We start from the raw sequence: 14,595 nt of genomic DNA, 5'->3' as shown, positions 1-14,595 counted from the left end.
TAATAGGTATTTTACCTATTACCTATATTTTACCATTATTATACCTTGCTATCTACTAAAAAAAATCTCAATAGTTTCAACATACAGTATCACCTTCACTTGTGTAATTAAAATCGTTCTTAATTAAATATACAAATCATAGTTGTAATGCAATTATTTTTAAAAGTTTATTTTATTTTTTCTAATGGTAAGGTACAGTACATTTTGGAAATATGCATGTAATGTTCCCCAAAGTTTTTTTTTTTTTTAAAGCAGGGTGTATATTATGTGGCTAATATAGCTATGTAAGTCTGTATTATGTAAGTAATACTCATTCTATCAACTACTTGGAAAAACATGATTTCCCAAAATGCCAAACAAAATTTAGTCATGTTATAGTAAGTAATAACCATTTAATGCAAAACAACATACTTCTTTTTGGTTTCTATTTTAGGGAAAAATAAAAGTCAGGCATGTGAAAACAGGTTAAATGACTAAGATATGTCTTTCGTGGGATATAATACACCCCTTTGATCTCTCTTCTATCAGTAATGTCTTATCTACTCTAACTCCTTCAAGGTTCAAGTGCAAAACTAAAAATACAAAGATTTTCCAGTTGTCATCATATTTTCCTTTTAATATTCTTTTCAAGGTTCTTAAATCAACTTCACAACTATTACGTCATATGTATGATTATGATTCACAGTACAGCCCACATTCAAGTTCATTGTTTTTATATTTTTTGGGCTCACAGCCCATTCAAGATTTTATTAAAAGCCCCGTCCAGGAAAGTAAAAATTACACTGCTTTTGTAAGTAATTTAAGGGTTTGGGATCCCATTAACATCTATTTAAACCAAATATACAATAAAGAGATAAATTCCAATGATAGCTTTAGATTGTAAATTTAGATTTCAAAAGTTTAATATAAAAATTTTAGAGAAATTGATTTAGATATTGAACAAACTTTTTGTGACTGACCAGGCAAAATGAGAAGTTTTGGTTTTAGTCTTAGCTCATCTTAAAAGAATTTTTCAATCTCAAATATATACATTTTATAAGCAATGTGAAAATGGAGATATTGACAAAAAACGGGTGTACACCTGTAATCACAGGTATTTGGGAGTTTGAAGCAGGCTTATTGAGAATTCAAGGCCAGTCTTGGCTATGAAATGAGTTCCAGGCCAGCCTGAGCTACAGGATGAGCTCCATACTTTTAAGTATAATCCATACTTAAAAGTGGATTTTGATTTATCGGACCAAATGATAAAAAACATAAAATAAGTATTATTTTCTAGAACTATTGATTTTAAATGGTTCATTATGAAATGCCATTAGTGACCAATGTGTGCAGCACAGTCGCACCCAACTGTTAACAAGTCATTATTAACAAGTGCAGTACAAGCACTCACCCAAAAGCCTGTGGTTCAAAACAGTATCCTGTTTATCTCTTAAAAATATGCTTTCAAACTTCAAGTCATTAAAGAGGTACAGAATTAAAACTATGTTTAAAAGTGTATAATTTGAATATGAATGTGAAGAAATAAATGGTTATCATCACAACGTGAGTGTCCTATTCAAAAATTAAAAATCCAAATACAATTCACATGTGAGAGACCAGAGGTTTTTTTATTCAAGTAATTGTTTCAGTGTAATACATGGTAATGAGCAACCATGTGACAAAGCATGGTAGTCATTGGTTTGGTGTAGCCTCCTGGCCTCTAGGATGAGTATTTTTCCAGGTGATTCTTTAGGATCTGACTTCGATGCCCAACTCAGGCTTTCCAACAGCAATGCATGAATTCTAGAGGCCACTGCCCCTATCTTTCTTCAGATGCTGCCATGCCACTCTCTCCCACCCAGTTTATCCTTCATTACTTATAAAAACCCCGTTCTAAAAGTCAACCTATGTTATAAAATTAACAAAATCTGGAGTTAGTATGTATTTTCACACAAAGACAAAATTATTAAGGTTCAAAACTTAATCTCTTTTCCTTTAACTTTTGAAGAATTTATGTAATTTTTAAAGAGAGGATAATACCTAACAAAATACACAGAGAACTTTATCACTGGGTATACATACTATGTTGAAAATTGTTAATGTACTCAAAAGCTTATTCTCCTGAATAGCAATTCTCCACTGAAAACTAGCTTATATAAAAAACAGAACATTGTGTTTTAATAAATGGACATATTGTATCTGATTTGGCATAGAGCAATTATGAAATCTTCCCATTAGTAAAGTGCTTAGTTAAGAAACACTATTCTTCCACCACACAATTTGATTTGTCAAAAGCACAAAATGTCTGCCTCTCTCTCTAAAATATTAGTTAAAAAATTATGGAATTATTTATTTGAATTTTATTTAAATGGAAAGTTTTTTCTCGGTAATTAAAAAAACTACTTGAAGAAAAACATTTAATTTTTATTTTCAAAACTTTGCCATGAACATATATACAACACTAAATTTGATCCCCTCATTAGCTGTCCATGTGCCATGAGGCACTTGTGACAAAAAAACATATGCAACTTTAGGGTAAAAGTTAACAAGCAATCAAAATACCTTTAAAAAAAAAAAAAGGCAGGGATGTGGAAAACCAATAAGTTAAAAATCATAGCTTTCACTTTATAAAAAATAGTTTGAATAATCTTACAAATCTTTAATGCTTACAAAAGCAGGAATTACATTTAAAATAGTCTTTGTTTTTTAAACACACATCCAGTTGGACAATGTAGTTATGGTCAGAAAACAACTAAATGATGCTTCAGTAGTTTACATTCTCTTTTCAGCAAATTCCACATACAATTTAACTGATTAACAATTCAAAATAAGATTTTTACCTGCCAACAAGGTCAGACTAATTATATTTAGTACCTGAGTATCAAGCTCTCTTCCACTTAATATACTTTTCCAAAATTTTAAATATAGCTCAATGACAGGTACTAATAACAATACTTGACTGCATGGTTACTATCCATTACTTTAAGCCTTGCAGCTTAAAGTAAGCTTTGGTCAGTAAATTAAAAAGATAGAAATCAAATAACAAGGCCAGAAAGTTGTTTCGGTGTCAATTTCCTGACCTTAAGTAAACTTTAAATACATTGACAAGGCAAAAATATAATCAAACATACACAGAAGTCTCTAATTTTCAACCATTTGGCATTTTATATTAATAATTTCCTTCTTTAAATAATATTTTATACTCTTGTGCAATGATTATCATAGCTCTCTGAATAAAACTAAGCCACAGTTACCTTCTAGAATGTTCAACAGAGTGTGCATTAATTGCTCCTTTTGCACTTCCATGAAGACGGTTCTTCATCCTGTAACTTTTTAAATTTTGGACCAAGAAAGAACCACCAACCAAATCCAATAAAAACACAAATAATGGATTCCACGTAATAACCATCCAGTGCTGTGACACAGGAGCCACCGAGTTTTTTGCAAAGCTATAAAAATAAAATTATAATGAATATTTTGTAACTTCAAAATGTAAATATTCAACAATTAATTATTCTGCTTTACAAGTTAACAGATTAACACATGCTTTTGTTAAAACATTTCAATACTTCACTCACTTTTATGGTAAAATATATTAATGTATCTTAATCTCTCCAGTGGCATAGTAAGATTAAAAAATAAATTTGTTGTCTTGCTGCAAACAATACTCATTTCCAAAGTGCAATTTTTCATGTTTGGAGATGTGAAGAAATTTCCACATCACCTACCAATGAAGTAGACTAATGTTATTTTGAAATAATCAACAAAACACCATTCAGTTTTAGCTACAACTGGCATGTGAATAGGCAATGGAATTTTTCCTTTCCTAGCACTGTAAAATTTATTACTTATGCATAAATTCAGTCCCTACTGTACAGGACAGTGATCTTTAGAGTAGGGAGAAAGAAGATTCCTCCTGCTTTGTTAAGAAGCTCCATTAAGTAAGCTACTCTTACTGACATGAGTATGTTATAAACCCTCAGTTACAATGGGAGAAAACATGTAAATTTCTACACTAGGATCTACAGGTAGATATGATTTTTTAAGAGTACTTCTAGAGGTAAACAAGGAAATTAATATCTTAATATTAGCTTCATGTTTTCTAAAAGTAAAACATACTTACCTCAATAGCATCAGGTGTTCGACAATTCTGGTTTGAAGCTCCTACGCACTCTTTCACAGTGAGGGGATCCACCAGCCAAAGGGCTACTGTAGAAGGCCAATTTCCTCCCAGATTAGACACCGTATTTAAAAGGGTCATGTATGTTCCTCCAATAAGTGGATCACTAACCTTTGCATTGAAGGCCATTATAGAAACATACATGCTATACAATGTAACCTACAGGGAAAATGTAAAATGACTTTAGTGTAATTAGACTTTTTTTTTTTTTGGTTTTGGTGCTGGGGTTGAACCCAGGGCCTCACGCAGGAAGCACGACCTCTACCACTGAGCTACAGCCTCAGCCCCTATGATTAGACTTATAAAACTTTGACCTAAATTAAGAATATATAAATCATAAATTTGAAAATTAATTTTCCTGTTCTTTACTGAACTCAGTTCAACAAACATATTTATTGAATACATACTATATGCCAGGTTTTGTGATTATAGCAATACAGAGATGAATAAGAAATAGTTCTTCTGGGTCCTTGAAGAATTTAATATGTGTTGGAAAAATAGGAAATAACTAGTTACGATATAATGCTGTAAGTATAATAAATAGAATTATACACATTTTGCTACTAGGACACAAATAAATGAGAGACTAATCCTTCTATGAGAGGTCAAGGAAGGCTCAACCAAGAAAGTGGTACTGAAGAATGTATAAGGCAAAAAGCAAAATCTTATATTTGTAATGTATCTACATAAATCTTATATATATTATCCATATACATATGTATTTGTCTACCTGTATAATACACATAAACACTTCAGATAACCAAAGAAATGTGAATATACATTTTATTTTACATACACACAAGAAAAATAACATTTTAAACATTATCTAACAAAGTTTAAAAAAAAACAACCCTTTTTTCAGAGACAAAAATTGAGAAATGGGTGTGGTGGCATTTGGCTATAATCCCAGCACTCAGGAAGATCAAAACTTTGAGCCCAGCATGGGCTACATGGTTAGATCAGGTCCTAAACAAACAAACAACAGCAACAACAAAAAAGAGAGAAAAATTGCTTAAAGTCAAGAATTTGGACTGGATGTGTAGCTCAAGTGGTACAGTGTTTTCCTAGCAAGCTCAAGGCCCTAAGTTCAAATACCAGTACCAAGAAAAAAAAAATTAGAATTAATCCTCCATTTAGAAAGATAGAAAGAAATTGTGTTTCCAAAATAATATTCCTTTGAACAATTTAACATGGGTTGTTCATAAAAAAAAGAGTTCCAAAGTCAGTCAAATAAGATGAAAGACATTGAGTTACATGGGAAATTTTCAAGTTTTCTTTTCACGGTATACTTTCTGATAGTATTGAGGACATAAATTCCTTGAGGACAAAGATTTTGGCATGATTTATTCAATTACATTTCAGAACTCAGAATAGTTTCTGACACAGAATACTTGCTTATTGTATACTTGCTGAAGGAATGATTAAGGTGTATTTGCACAATTTCTCAAATTTACCTGGTCTTGTACCTTTTTTCCCAGAAAACAACTGAGTTTCTGAATTTCTTTGACTATACTTTGAGAAATTCTTTAATGAAAGCTAAAATCAAAGAAATATTTTCTGGACTATAATAAAGTTTATTTTCCCTACACAGATAGTAAAGCATTGAACTAAAGTAAAACACTTCTTTAACTTCTATTATATGCATAGTGCTGGCATGTCGAGAAACACTGAAAGAATATGAGTATGGCTACCTCAGATAATAAAAGAAAAACAACAGCCAGGCTGCTGAGCCCAGATGATCCTCCCACCAAATGTCTAACACCTCCCCCAATCCTCCTCCCCAGCCACCCTGCCTAATGCCCATCCCCCTTCAACCTCCCTTTTCCCACCACAGAGTGCTTAAAAACCCCAACCTGTAAGAAAGGCATGCACTTGTCCCTCTCAGAGTACTACCTGTTGGCTGAGGGCCCATCTTAGCCTCTCTCCCTCAATAAAGGCCTGCTGCTTGTGAAGGTCACAGATTCTTTCTCAGTGTGTCTCTCCTCCTTTTCCTTAAGTGCCTCAGTGCTTTTCCCTCATTTTCCTTTCATTGGGTGCTGAAACCAGGGAGAGAGTTTCAAGGGAGGACGGGGGGGGGGGGGGGGGGGGGGGGGGGGACGGGACCACCCTTCTTGGGCTACCGTGACTCATGACTCCGTGGTGATCCTCATATAGTCTATGGTGCACCCCCATGGGGTCTCTGGTCTGGGCTTAATACAGACACCGTGAGGGACACGGAGTGTGTGCCTTCATCCCCAAACCACCAGACCTCTCTCCAAACCTCACACTCCCTTTTTCTTTCTCTTCTTATTATTCTCTTCATGACTCTGAAGATATACTTCCTGCTAAGCCTCCCCATTATACTAACAATTGTTTTGGTGTGGCTTAGGCATAACCACCCCTTCTGATTGGACTTAAGCCCAAAAAAACATTGTTAGTAGGCATTTTCTAATAGCCTATCTATAATTTCTATCTAATGGCATCACTCTGGGGCCTAATCTTCCGGCCATACATACACCCCTAATTTCCCATTCCTCTGTGACTCCTGCAGGGCCTTTTGTTGATTCCACTTCGCACACGCAACACCGGATTTCTACAGGGATGGGTAAAACCTGGCCTCTCCATCCGGCACTCCGTGGCACCTCGGTGTGCCAATCTCTGGCCATTCTCGCTTTTGGTATTCTTACTTCTCCCTCTCCTTATCACCTTCTGGCCATTTGGCCTGTGTGTCTGGCCCCTGGCTATGTAAGTTAGAGACATCTACCTACTGCTCCAGGTTCATTTTCCAGTTTTGCAAGTTTTTCTGGGGGATGCCCTAGGAAAAACTTCATAACCTTGGCCATGGGTAGTACCCACTCAAAAATTTCCTCTGACTCACCTCACCCCTTGGGTGCCTTCTACATAACCTTACCAAACTGGGCATAAAGGAAAATCTAAAACCAAAAAACCTCATCTGGTTTTCTACAGAAATTTGGCCACAATACAGATTAGATAACTCCTCAAAATGGCCCAAATTTGGAACTTTTGATCCCAATATTCTCCAACAACTTTATCAATTCTCCTTGACAACTTTATCATGAGAAACGGCAAATGGCAAGAGGCTCCTTATCTCCAGGCTTCCTTTTATCTTAGAGTCTGACCCTCCTTTGTTCAAACTGCAGCCCCCTCCAAATTCTTCTTGACTCCCACCCCTCTCCATTGCACATAACCCCCTTCCATCAGCCTTCAACTCAGACCCCACCAATGAACCTCCTTTCCCAGTGGTCACCCTCTCCCCCAAGCCAAACTTCTCCAGACTCCCCCTCTTCCCAGGAAGGTCCCTTCTCCCTCTCCCCAGAAAACCCCTTCCTGGGCCCAGCTTCTTCTCTCCCTTTGTCCCCTCCCCACACCCAGTCATGGACACACATACCCACACTAACAGCTGTCTGCATCTACCCATCCCCACCTGATTCCGGTTCTTCCCCTACAAGAGGTGGCAGGAGTGGAAGGGACAGTATGAGTCCATGTCCCTTTTTCTATGATAGATATTTCCCAAATCGAACAAAGGCTGGGCTCCTTTTCAGATAATCTAATAAAGTATTGTAAGAAATTCCTCCATCTTACTTGGGCCCATGCCCTTACAAGGGGTGAGATTTACAACATTATAAATGGCACCATCACGGAGGACCAAAAGGAGAGAACATGGAAGGCAGAGGAACAACACGTGACCAACTCCACGAACAACACCCCAAAAGACACTTCTCCTGCCACCAAGGCAATTCTTAGAACTGAGCCTCAGTGGAGCTATCAAGATGGGACCCAGGATCAAAGTCCCGGGATCACACGATCTCCTGCCTATTAGCAGGCATGAATAAAAATAATCATACACAAGTCAACTATGACAAAATTACGGGTCACACAGGATCCAGGTGAAAACTCCACCCTCTTTCTCAGTTGCCTTAGAGAGGCAATGACCAAATACACCAACTTAAACCCAGCCTCCCAAACACCTCCACTTCATCAGCCATTCAGCTCTGTATATCTGAAAAAAGCTACAGAAAGATGAAGAAGGCCCCAGATCCCTCAACAAACCTTAGTTAATACAGCTTTTAAGGTCTTTAATGATAGGGAGGAGGAGGTCAAACAATTAAGGGATAAAAATACCCACACAAAATGTCAAATGCTGGCCTCTATTCTCCAAAACCAGATGCCCCATACTGGCCCAAAGGACCTACCTAAAGGACCGAGCAAGCAGTCCCCCAAGCTTGCTTCCAATGCAGAAACCCAGAACATTGGGCAAAATCTTGCCCTAACCCATACCCACTGACAAGGCCCTGCCCACAATGTGGACAGTGGGGACACTGGAAGATGGACTATCCATAGGGAAAAGTCTTTCCCTCGTGTGTGGCCTCAGATTCCCAATAGTGTCCCAGCCAAGAATCCAATACCAATGTTTCCACTGGATGACTGACAAGGCCCAGATCATAGTGCCCCTGTTGCTGATGGGTCTGCTGATTCATGGGTAACTGGGATGGTATCGGGAAAGCACATTTCCTTCTTCCTCAATACTGGGGCATCCAGATCAGTTTTAATTGAATATGCAGTCCCTTCAAAAAGGCCACCTTCCCTATTGTAGGGGTAAATGATATACCACACATGCCCGACATGATCCCCCCACCCACTGCATCTTCAAATTTAAATCCTTTAGTCTTTCCTAGTCATTCTGGCCTGCCTCTCCCAATACTAGGAAGAGACATACTCCATATACTTGGGGCCACCATTTTCATCCCGTCCATTAAGCCCTGTCAGCCCATACAATTTATTCTCCCTATACAAGATCTTCCACCACCCAAAACCTCTCCCTACCTCCTATAGGAAGTCAATCTCAGGTTTGGGACACATCCCATCCCTCTGTAGCCTCACACCACACCCCTGTTAAAATCACTCTAAAGGACCCCTCCAGCCCCGTTGTTGTTCCACAATATCCCCTCTGTAGTGAGGGACACATGGGACTAAAACCAATTATAGACTAACTAAAGACCTCTCATCTCCTAATCCCTGTTAACAATGCTTACAACACTCCTATTCTTCCTATAAAGAAATCCAATGGCTCTTTTAGATTAGTCCAAGACTCAGAAAATCAATGCTGCTGTCAACCCTATTTATCCTGTAGTCCCTAACCACATATTCTTCTCTCCCAGATCCCTCCCCAATCCTCTTTCTTTTCAGTCCTGGATCTCAAGGATGCCTTCTTTATGATCCTTTTACATTCCTCCTCCCAACCCTTATCACCCACCACACCCAGCAGTTAGCTTGGATAGTCCTTCCCCAGGGATTCGGAGACTCCCACTACCTTTTTGGCCAAGCCCTACAGCAGGATGTCAATTCCCTCAATCTTTCCCCAAGCAAGCTCATCCAGTATGTGGATGACCTCCTTCTATGCAGCCCCTCAAAATCCTTCGCAAAACCCACACCATTCTTAATTCACTAGCACACTGGGAATATCAGGTATCAAGGAATAAGGCCTAACTCCTTTCAACCTCATCTTGTACATGGGACTTTTATTAACTCCAGGATATCGTCACATATCCCAAAACAGAAAAACTGCCATACTCCAAATCCCTCTTCCCAAGACAAAAAGGTACATTCTTTCTTTTCTGGGATTAACTGGATATTTTAGAATTCAAGATCCCTAATTATTCAATAACAGCCAAACCACTGTACGAGGCTGCTAAGGGAGACCTAGATGAGCCTCTACCTTGCCCCAGGGCCCTCTTAACCCTGGTTTAATGTCCTCAAACAAGCATTATCAAGGACACCTGCACTTTCTATTCCAAGTCCCAATAAAATTATTCACCTACATCTACACTCAGATAAAGATCAAGCCTTGGGCTTGGTGGCCCAAAGTGCAGGAGACTCGGTGGCTCCTATAGTCTTCCTCTCAAAACAATTAGAACCCATTTACAGGGGCTGGCTGGCCTGCCTAAAAGTATTGGCCACAGCAGCTCTCTTAATACCAGAAACCCAAAAAGTAACCATCAACTAACACTATTCAGAACTTAATTAGCTATAAAGCTCTCAACTCCATCTCCCCATCTTGTGTTCAAATCTTACACTCTTTTCTCCTACAACCTGATCTAACTTTCCGGTGATGTCAGAGACTAAAGCCCACTACTCTCTTACCCTCAAACAGCCCACCTCTCCCAGAACCTCTAGCCCATGACTGTATTCAGATACTTGATGATTCATTTACAATCTTTCATCACATCTTAGAGAACCCCATACCTGATGCATGGTTTGTGGCCAGCAGCTCTACAAAGGCCTTCATTACCACCATAGCTAGGGCAGGATATGCAATAATTGGGGGGGCACCCAAATAGCACTACATACACAATCATAGAGACAAACAGCCTTCCTCCTACAACTACTTCCCAGCTGGCAGAATTATATGCTCTTAGCCAGGCACCAGTGGCTCACACCTGTAATCCTAGCTACTCAGGAGGCAGAGATCAGGAGGATTGCAGGTTGAAGCCAGCCCAGGCAAACAGTTCTCGAGACCCTATCTTGAAAAACCCTCAAGTTCAAGCACCAGTACCGCAAAAAAAAAAAAAAAAAAAAAAAAAAGAAAAGAAAAAGAATTATATGCTCTTACATGACCATTACAAAGGGCAAAAGGCAGGACAGTTAACATTTATACAGATTCAAAATACACCTATAACATCATTCCAACAGTCAGATCTGGAAGGAACAGGGTTTCTTAACAACCAAAGCGTCCCCAATAACTAAAGCAAAACATATTATGACCCTTTCACAAGCAGCCACCCTCCTCCACAAAGCTGCCATCCTCCACTGTTAGGGACATCAAAAAGATAACACTTTCATATCTATTAGTAATAACTTAGCAGATACCACCACCAAACGCCAAACAGGGGGGCACAAACACAAACACAACAAACCCCTCCCCCCAGATTATCCTGCCAGTCCACTACAGTTACACAGAAAAGGAAATGGAATTGCGAAAAAACTCAGGGGCCAACCAACACCAGGGTTACTGGTTTCTTAATGACTCTCATCCTGCCAGAACAACAAATAAAACCCATATTAACTGCCCTTCATAGCATCTTTCATTGTAACCCTCTGTCCTTGCTCATTTTATTAAAATCCATGCTGCCTCTCGACTCTAGTCTCCACAAAACAATAAAGGAAATCTTATCCTCTTGCCCCACATGTTCCAAAACCAACTCATTATCAAATGTCCGACCCCCTTCTTTTCCTACCCACCAGGTCAGACCAGCAGGTAGACTTTACCAACATGCCCCATTAAGTGCACCAGCTATCTTCTAGTTTTCATCGACACTCTAACATGGTGAATAGAAGCTTTCCCCACTACTAACAAAAGAGCCTCTATGATAGCCATTATACTCTTTAGAGAAATCGTTCCCCATTTTGGTCTCCCCACAGCACTACAATCACATAACCGGCAAGAATTCACCTCCACCATCGTTCAACAATTAACCTCCTTTGTGGGGTAAAGATGGCATTTCTATATTCCATACCACCCACAATCCTCAGGGAAAGTGCAAAAGGCCAACCACACCCTGAAAACACACTCACCAAACTTACTCAGGAACTCCAAATGGACTAAATTAAACTATTACCTTTAACACTCCTCCATACCCAAGCTCTCCCCTGAAAACCTCTGCTAATTATCTCTTGTAACATTGGGTCTCCTACAACACCCTCTAATTTTCTCCCTCCCCTGCTTTCTTCTTTATTACCCTATATGAGGACAACACTACGGGTACACCTGGACACCCACCTCCCAAAACTCACCTCTCTTTCTCCTTCAAACCCCAACCCAGTTCAGATTGGGGAATGGGTTTATTACAAGGGACAGGCATCCCACTCCCCTTTACAACCTCCTTGGAAGGACCTCCTATGGGTTATTTTAACCCCAACTGTGGTTAAATTTCAGGGATATAAACCCTGGGTACATGTCTTTTCTATAAAGAGAGCCTTATCTCCCTGTGATGCAATGCCCCATCCTGCTCTCTTGTGTTTCAGGACTGGACCCACCAAAATCCATCTGCCCTCCATTCAGGAAGTGAACTGACTCCTCCAACTCTACTAGACCTTTCTTCAAATTCTTCAAAACCAGCTTAAAAATTATCATCTACCACAAGACTTCCAGGATATTGTCTCAGACCTCTGGCTACAAGGAGATCTCATCGACTTCACCCCTGATCAAATACTCTTCTTCTTTTGCCTTTTCTTCACACTCAATTCTCAACAGTCCTCTCACAATGAATCTCTTGTCTGTCTTTGAGCAGGCATTCCTCATCCTACCCCTCTGACAGCTAGTGATGGCCCCACTCTCTTTAACTGCATACTCTCCCTTGATTAACACCTCCGCTCAACTACTCTTAGCCATCAATCCCAATCTCTCCTTTTGTTGGATCTGCTTCTCAGGCTTTATTTGACTTAAAACTCCAATGACTTAAACTCTAACACCCCTACTGGAAAACTCACAACATTCCACCCTTCCAAAAGTGACTCCTCTTATTGTAGGCTCTATAGCTCAGGCTGTCCTCTATGGGACACAGCATCTTTATGCATACAAAGACCCCACTTTCCAGATTCTCGGCCCATAGGCTTCCTTAATGTCTCCCAGTGCACACAGACCCTTCTCCTCCCCATCCCCCCCAGCAATCATGGGCAGCTTAAACTCCTTAACCAAAGGAGCAACAGGTGCAAACACGTCAAAATGGCCTAATTCTCAACCCCCAACCTATTCATTTCATCACACTAGTCCTCCCCCCTCTACCCCCCTATCCTCCCGCAACTTCACTACAGCCACCTTGGACTTTTGTGATGGGAGACTCCTCCCTAGTACCATTCCAGTCTTTAACATACCAGGACTCTATCCAAACCCCTTCTCTAAGAGTAACTGCAAACTATTATTCACAGCTCACTCCCAGCTCTTTCTCTACCTGCCAACCCACTGGCTCATCATGAAGTCCCCTACACCAACCAATGCCACTCTCCTCTCTTACAGCCCCTTCTTACATCCTCCATCTCCATCTCCTTCTGCTTGTACAAGAGAGAGCAAAATGAAGATCAACTAGAACCCCTCCTTTCCTTCAAGTTAATGGGACGTCTCTCCCCCTCCACAGGAATCTTTTTCCTGTGTGGGTTGCAAATATACACATGCCTGCCTATTAACTGGATGGGAGTTTATAAACTCATCTTCTTAATTCCTCCTGTATCATACACCATTAACACAGAAATTATCCCCATCCCGGTTGTTAGGTTCATATATACAAAAAGAGATATCGGTCTCACCACCTTGGGGTTGGGACAGCATCTTCTTGCTGGAGTTTGAACAGGTTTGGCCAGACTAGGAGTATCAATTAGTCAGTTCCAGAAATGGTCAGAAGCCCTAAAAGAAAGCCTTAATGATACTGTCTTACAGATTTCTGCAATCCAAGACCAGATTAACTCATTAGCGGCAGTGGTCCTATAGAACAGGAGAGGACTAGATCTCCTCACAGCTGAGAAAGGCAGGTTATGTCTTTTCCTGGGAGATGATCATTGTTTTTTTACAAATAAGTCTGGCGTGGTCAGGGACGGGATAAAGAAATTCAAGGGGAGGGCACAACAGCTAACATCCTCACAACCTATTAATATTCTTTCCTCTTAGTATCTGTGGCTCATCCTGCTGGCAGTCCCTATCATCCTTCATTGTCTGGCCCTAATGTTCCTTCTGTGCCTCATTAATATTCTTCAAAAATTTTTAGAGGAACACATTACTGCCATCTCCTCGGCTACCTCAAGGGAGCAACTCAAGGCCATTGTATTTCTAAAAACTTTCCAGGCTCAACAAAAAAGCCCCTCTTTGTCCCTGCCCAGCTGGAAGTGGTCAGAAGACAAATTACTCCCTACATATATAAGTGTATATATATCAGCCTGAAATGCTGGAATGCCAAGAAACACTGAAACAATGTAAATACGGCTATTTCCAATAAGAAGACTAGGGAAAAACCACACACCAGGTTGCTCAGCCCAGATGATCCTCCCAGCAAATGTCCAACACCTTCCCCATTCCTCCTCCCCAGCCACCCTGCCTAATGCCCATCCCCCTTCAACCTCCCTTTTCCCACCACAGAGTGCTTAAAAACCCCAACCTGTAAGAAAGGCATGCACTTGTCCCTCTCAGAGTGCTACTCTGTTGGCTGAGGGTCCGTCTCAGCCTCTCCCTCAATAAAGGCCTCCTGCTTGTGAAGGTCACAGATTCTTTCTCAGTGTGTCTCTCCTCCTTTTCTTTAAGTGCCTCAGTGCTTTTCCTTCATTTTCTTCCTTTCACATGTGTTAAGTATGTGCAAAACAGAAAATACCCTTGCGTCAATGTTTTTACAAATACACGGCTTAGTCAGACATGACACATTAAGGAATTCTCCTAAATTACCTAATTGTATGCA

At 39.9% G+C, this 14,595-nt stretch overlaps 1 protein-coding gene across 2 annotated transcripts in view; it reads right to left on the bottom strand.

The window, feature by feature from the left end:
* Positions 1-1,586: 1,586 nt before the first annotated feature.
* Positions 1,587-14,595, bottom strand: part of Slc33a1 (solute carrier family 33 member 1) — a 29,570-nt gene continuing 16,561 nt past the window's right edge. For both annotated transcript variants that reach the window (XM_020183542.2, XM_074073930.1), the window contains 2 exons: positions 4,103-4,318; positions 1,587-3,428 (listed from right to left, as the gene is read on the bottom strand). In XM_020183542.2, coding sequence (XP_020039131.1) covers positions 3,261-3,428; positions 4,103-4,318 — 384 coding nt within the window. In that variant the 3' untranslated portion in view covers positions 1,587-3,260. The remainder of the gene's footprint in view (positions 3,429-4,102; positions 4,319-14,595) is intronic.

This window comes from Castor canadensis, chromosome 5 (assembly GCF_047511655.1).
Source record: "Castor canadensis chromosome 5, mCasCan1.hap1v2, whole genome shotgun sequence".
In the NCBI taxonomy this organism is placed as follows: domain Eukaryota; kingdom Metazoa; phylum Chordata; class Mammalia; order Rodentia; family Castoridae; genus Castor; species Castor canadensis.
This window is presented reverse-complemented; position numbering and strand designations above follow the sequence as displayed.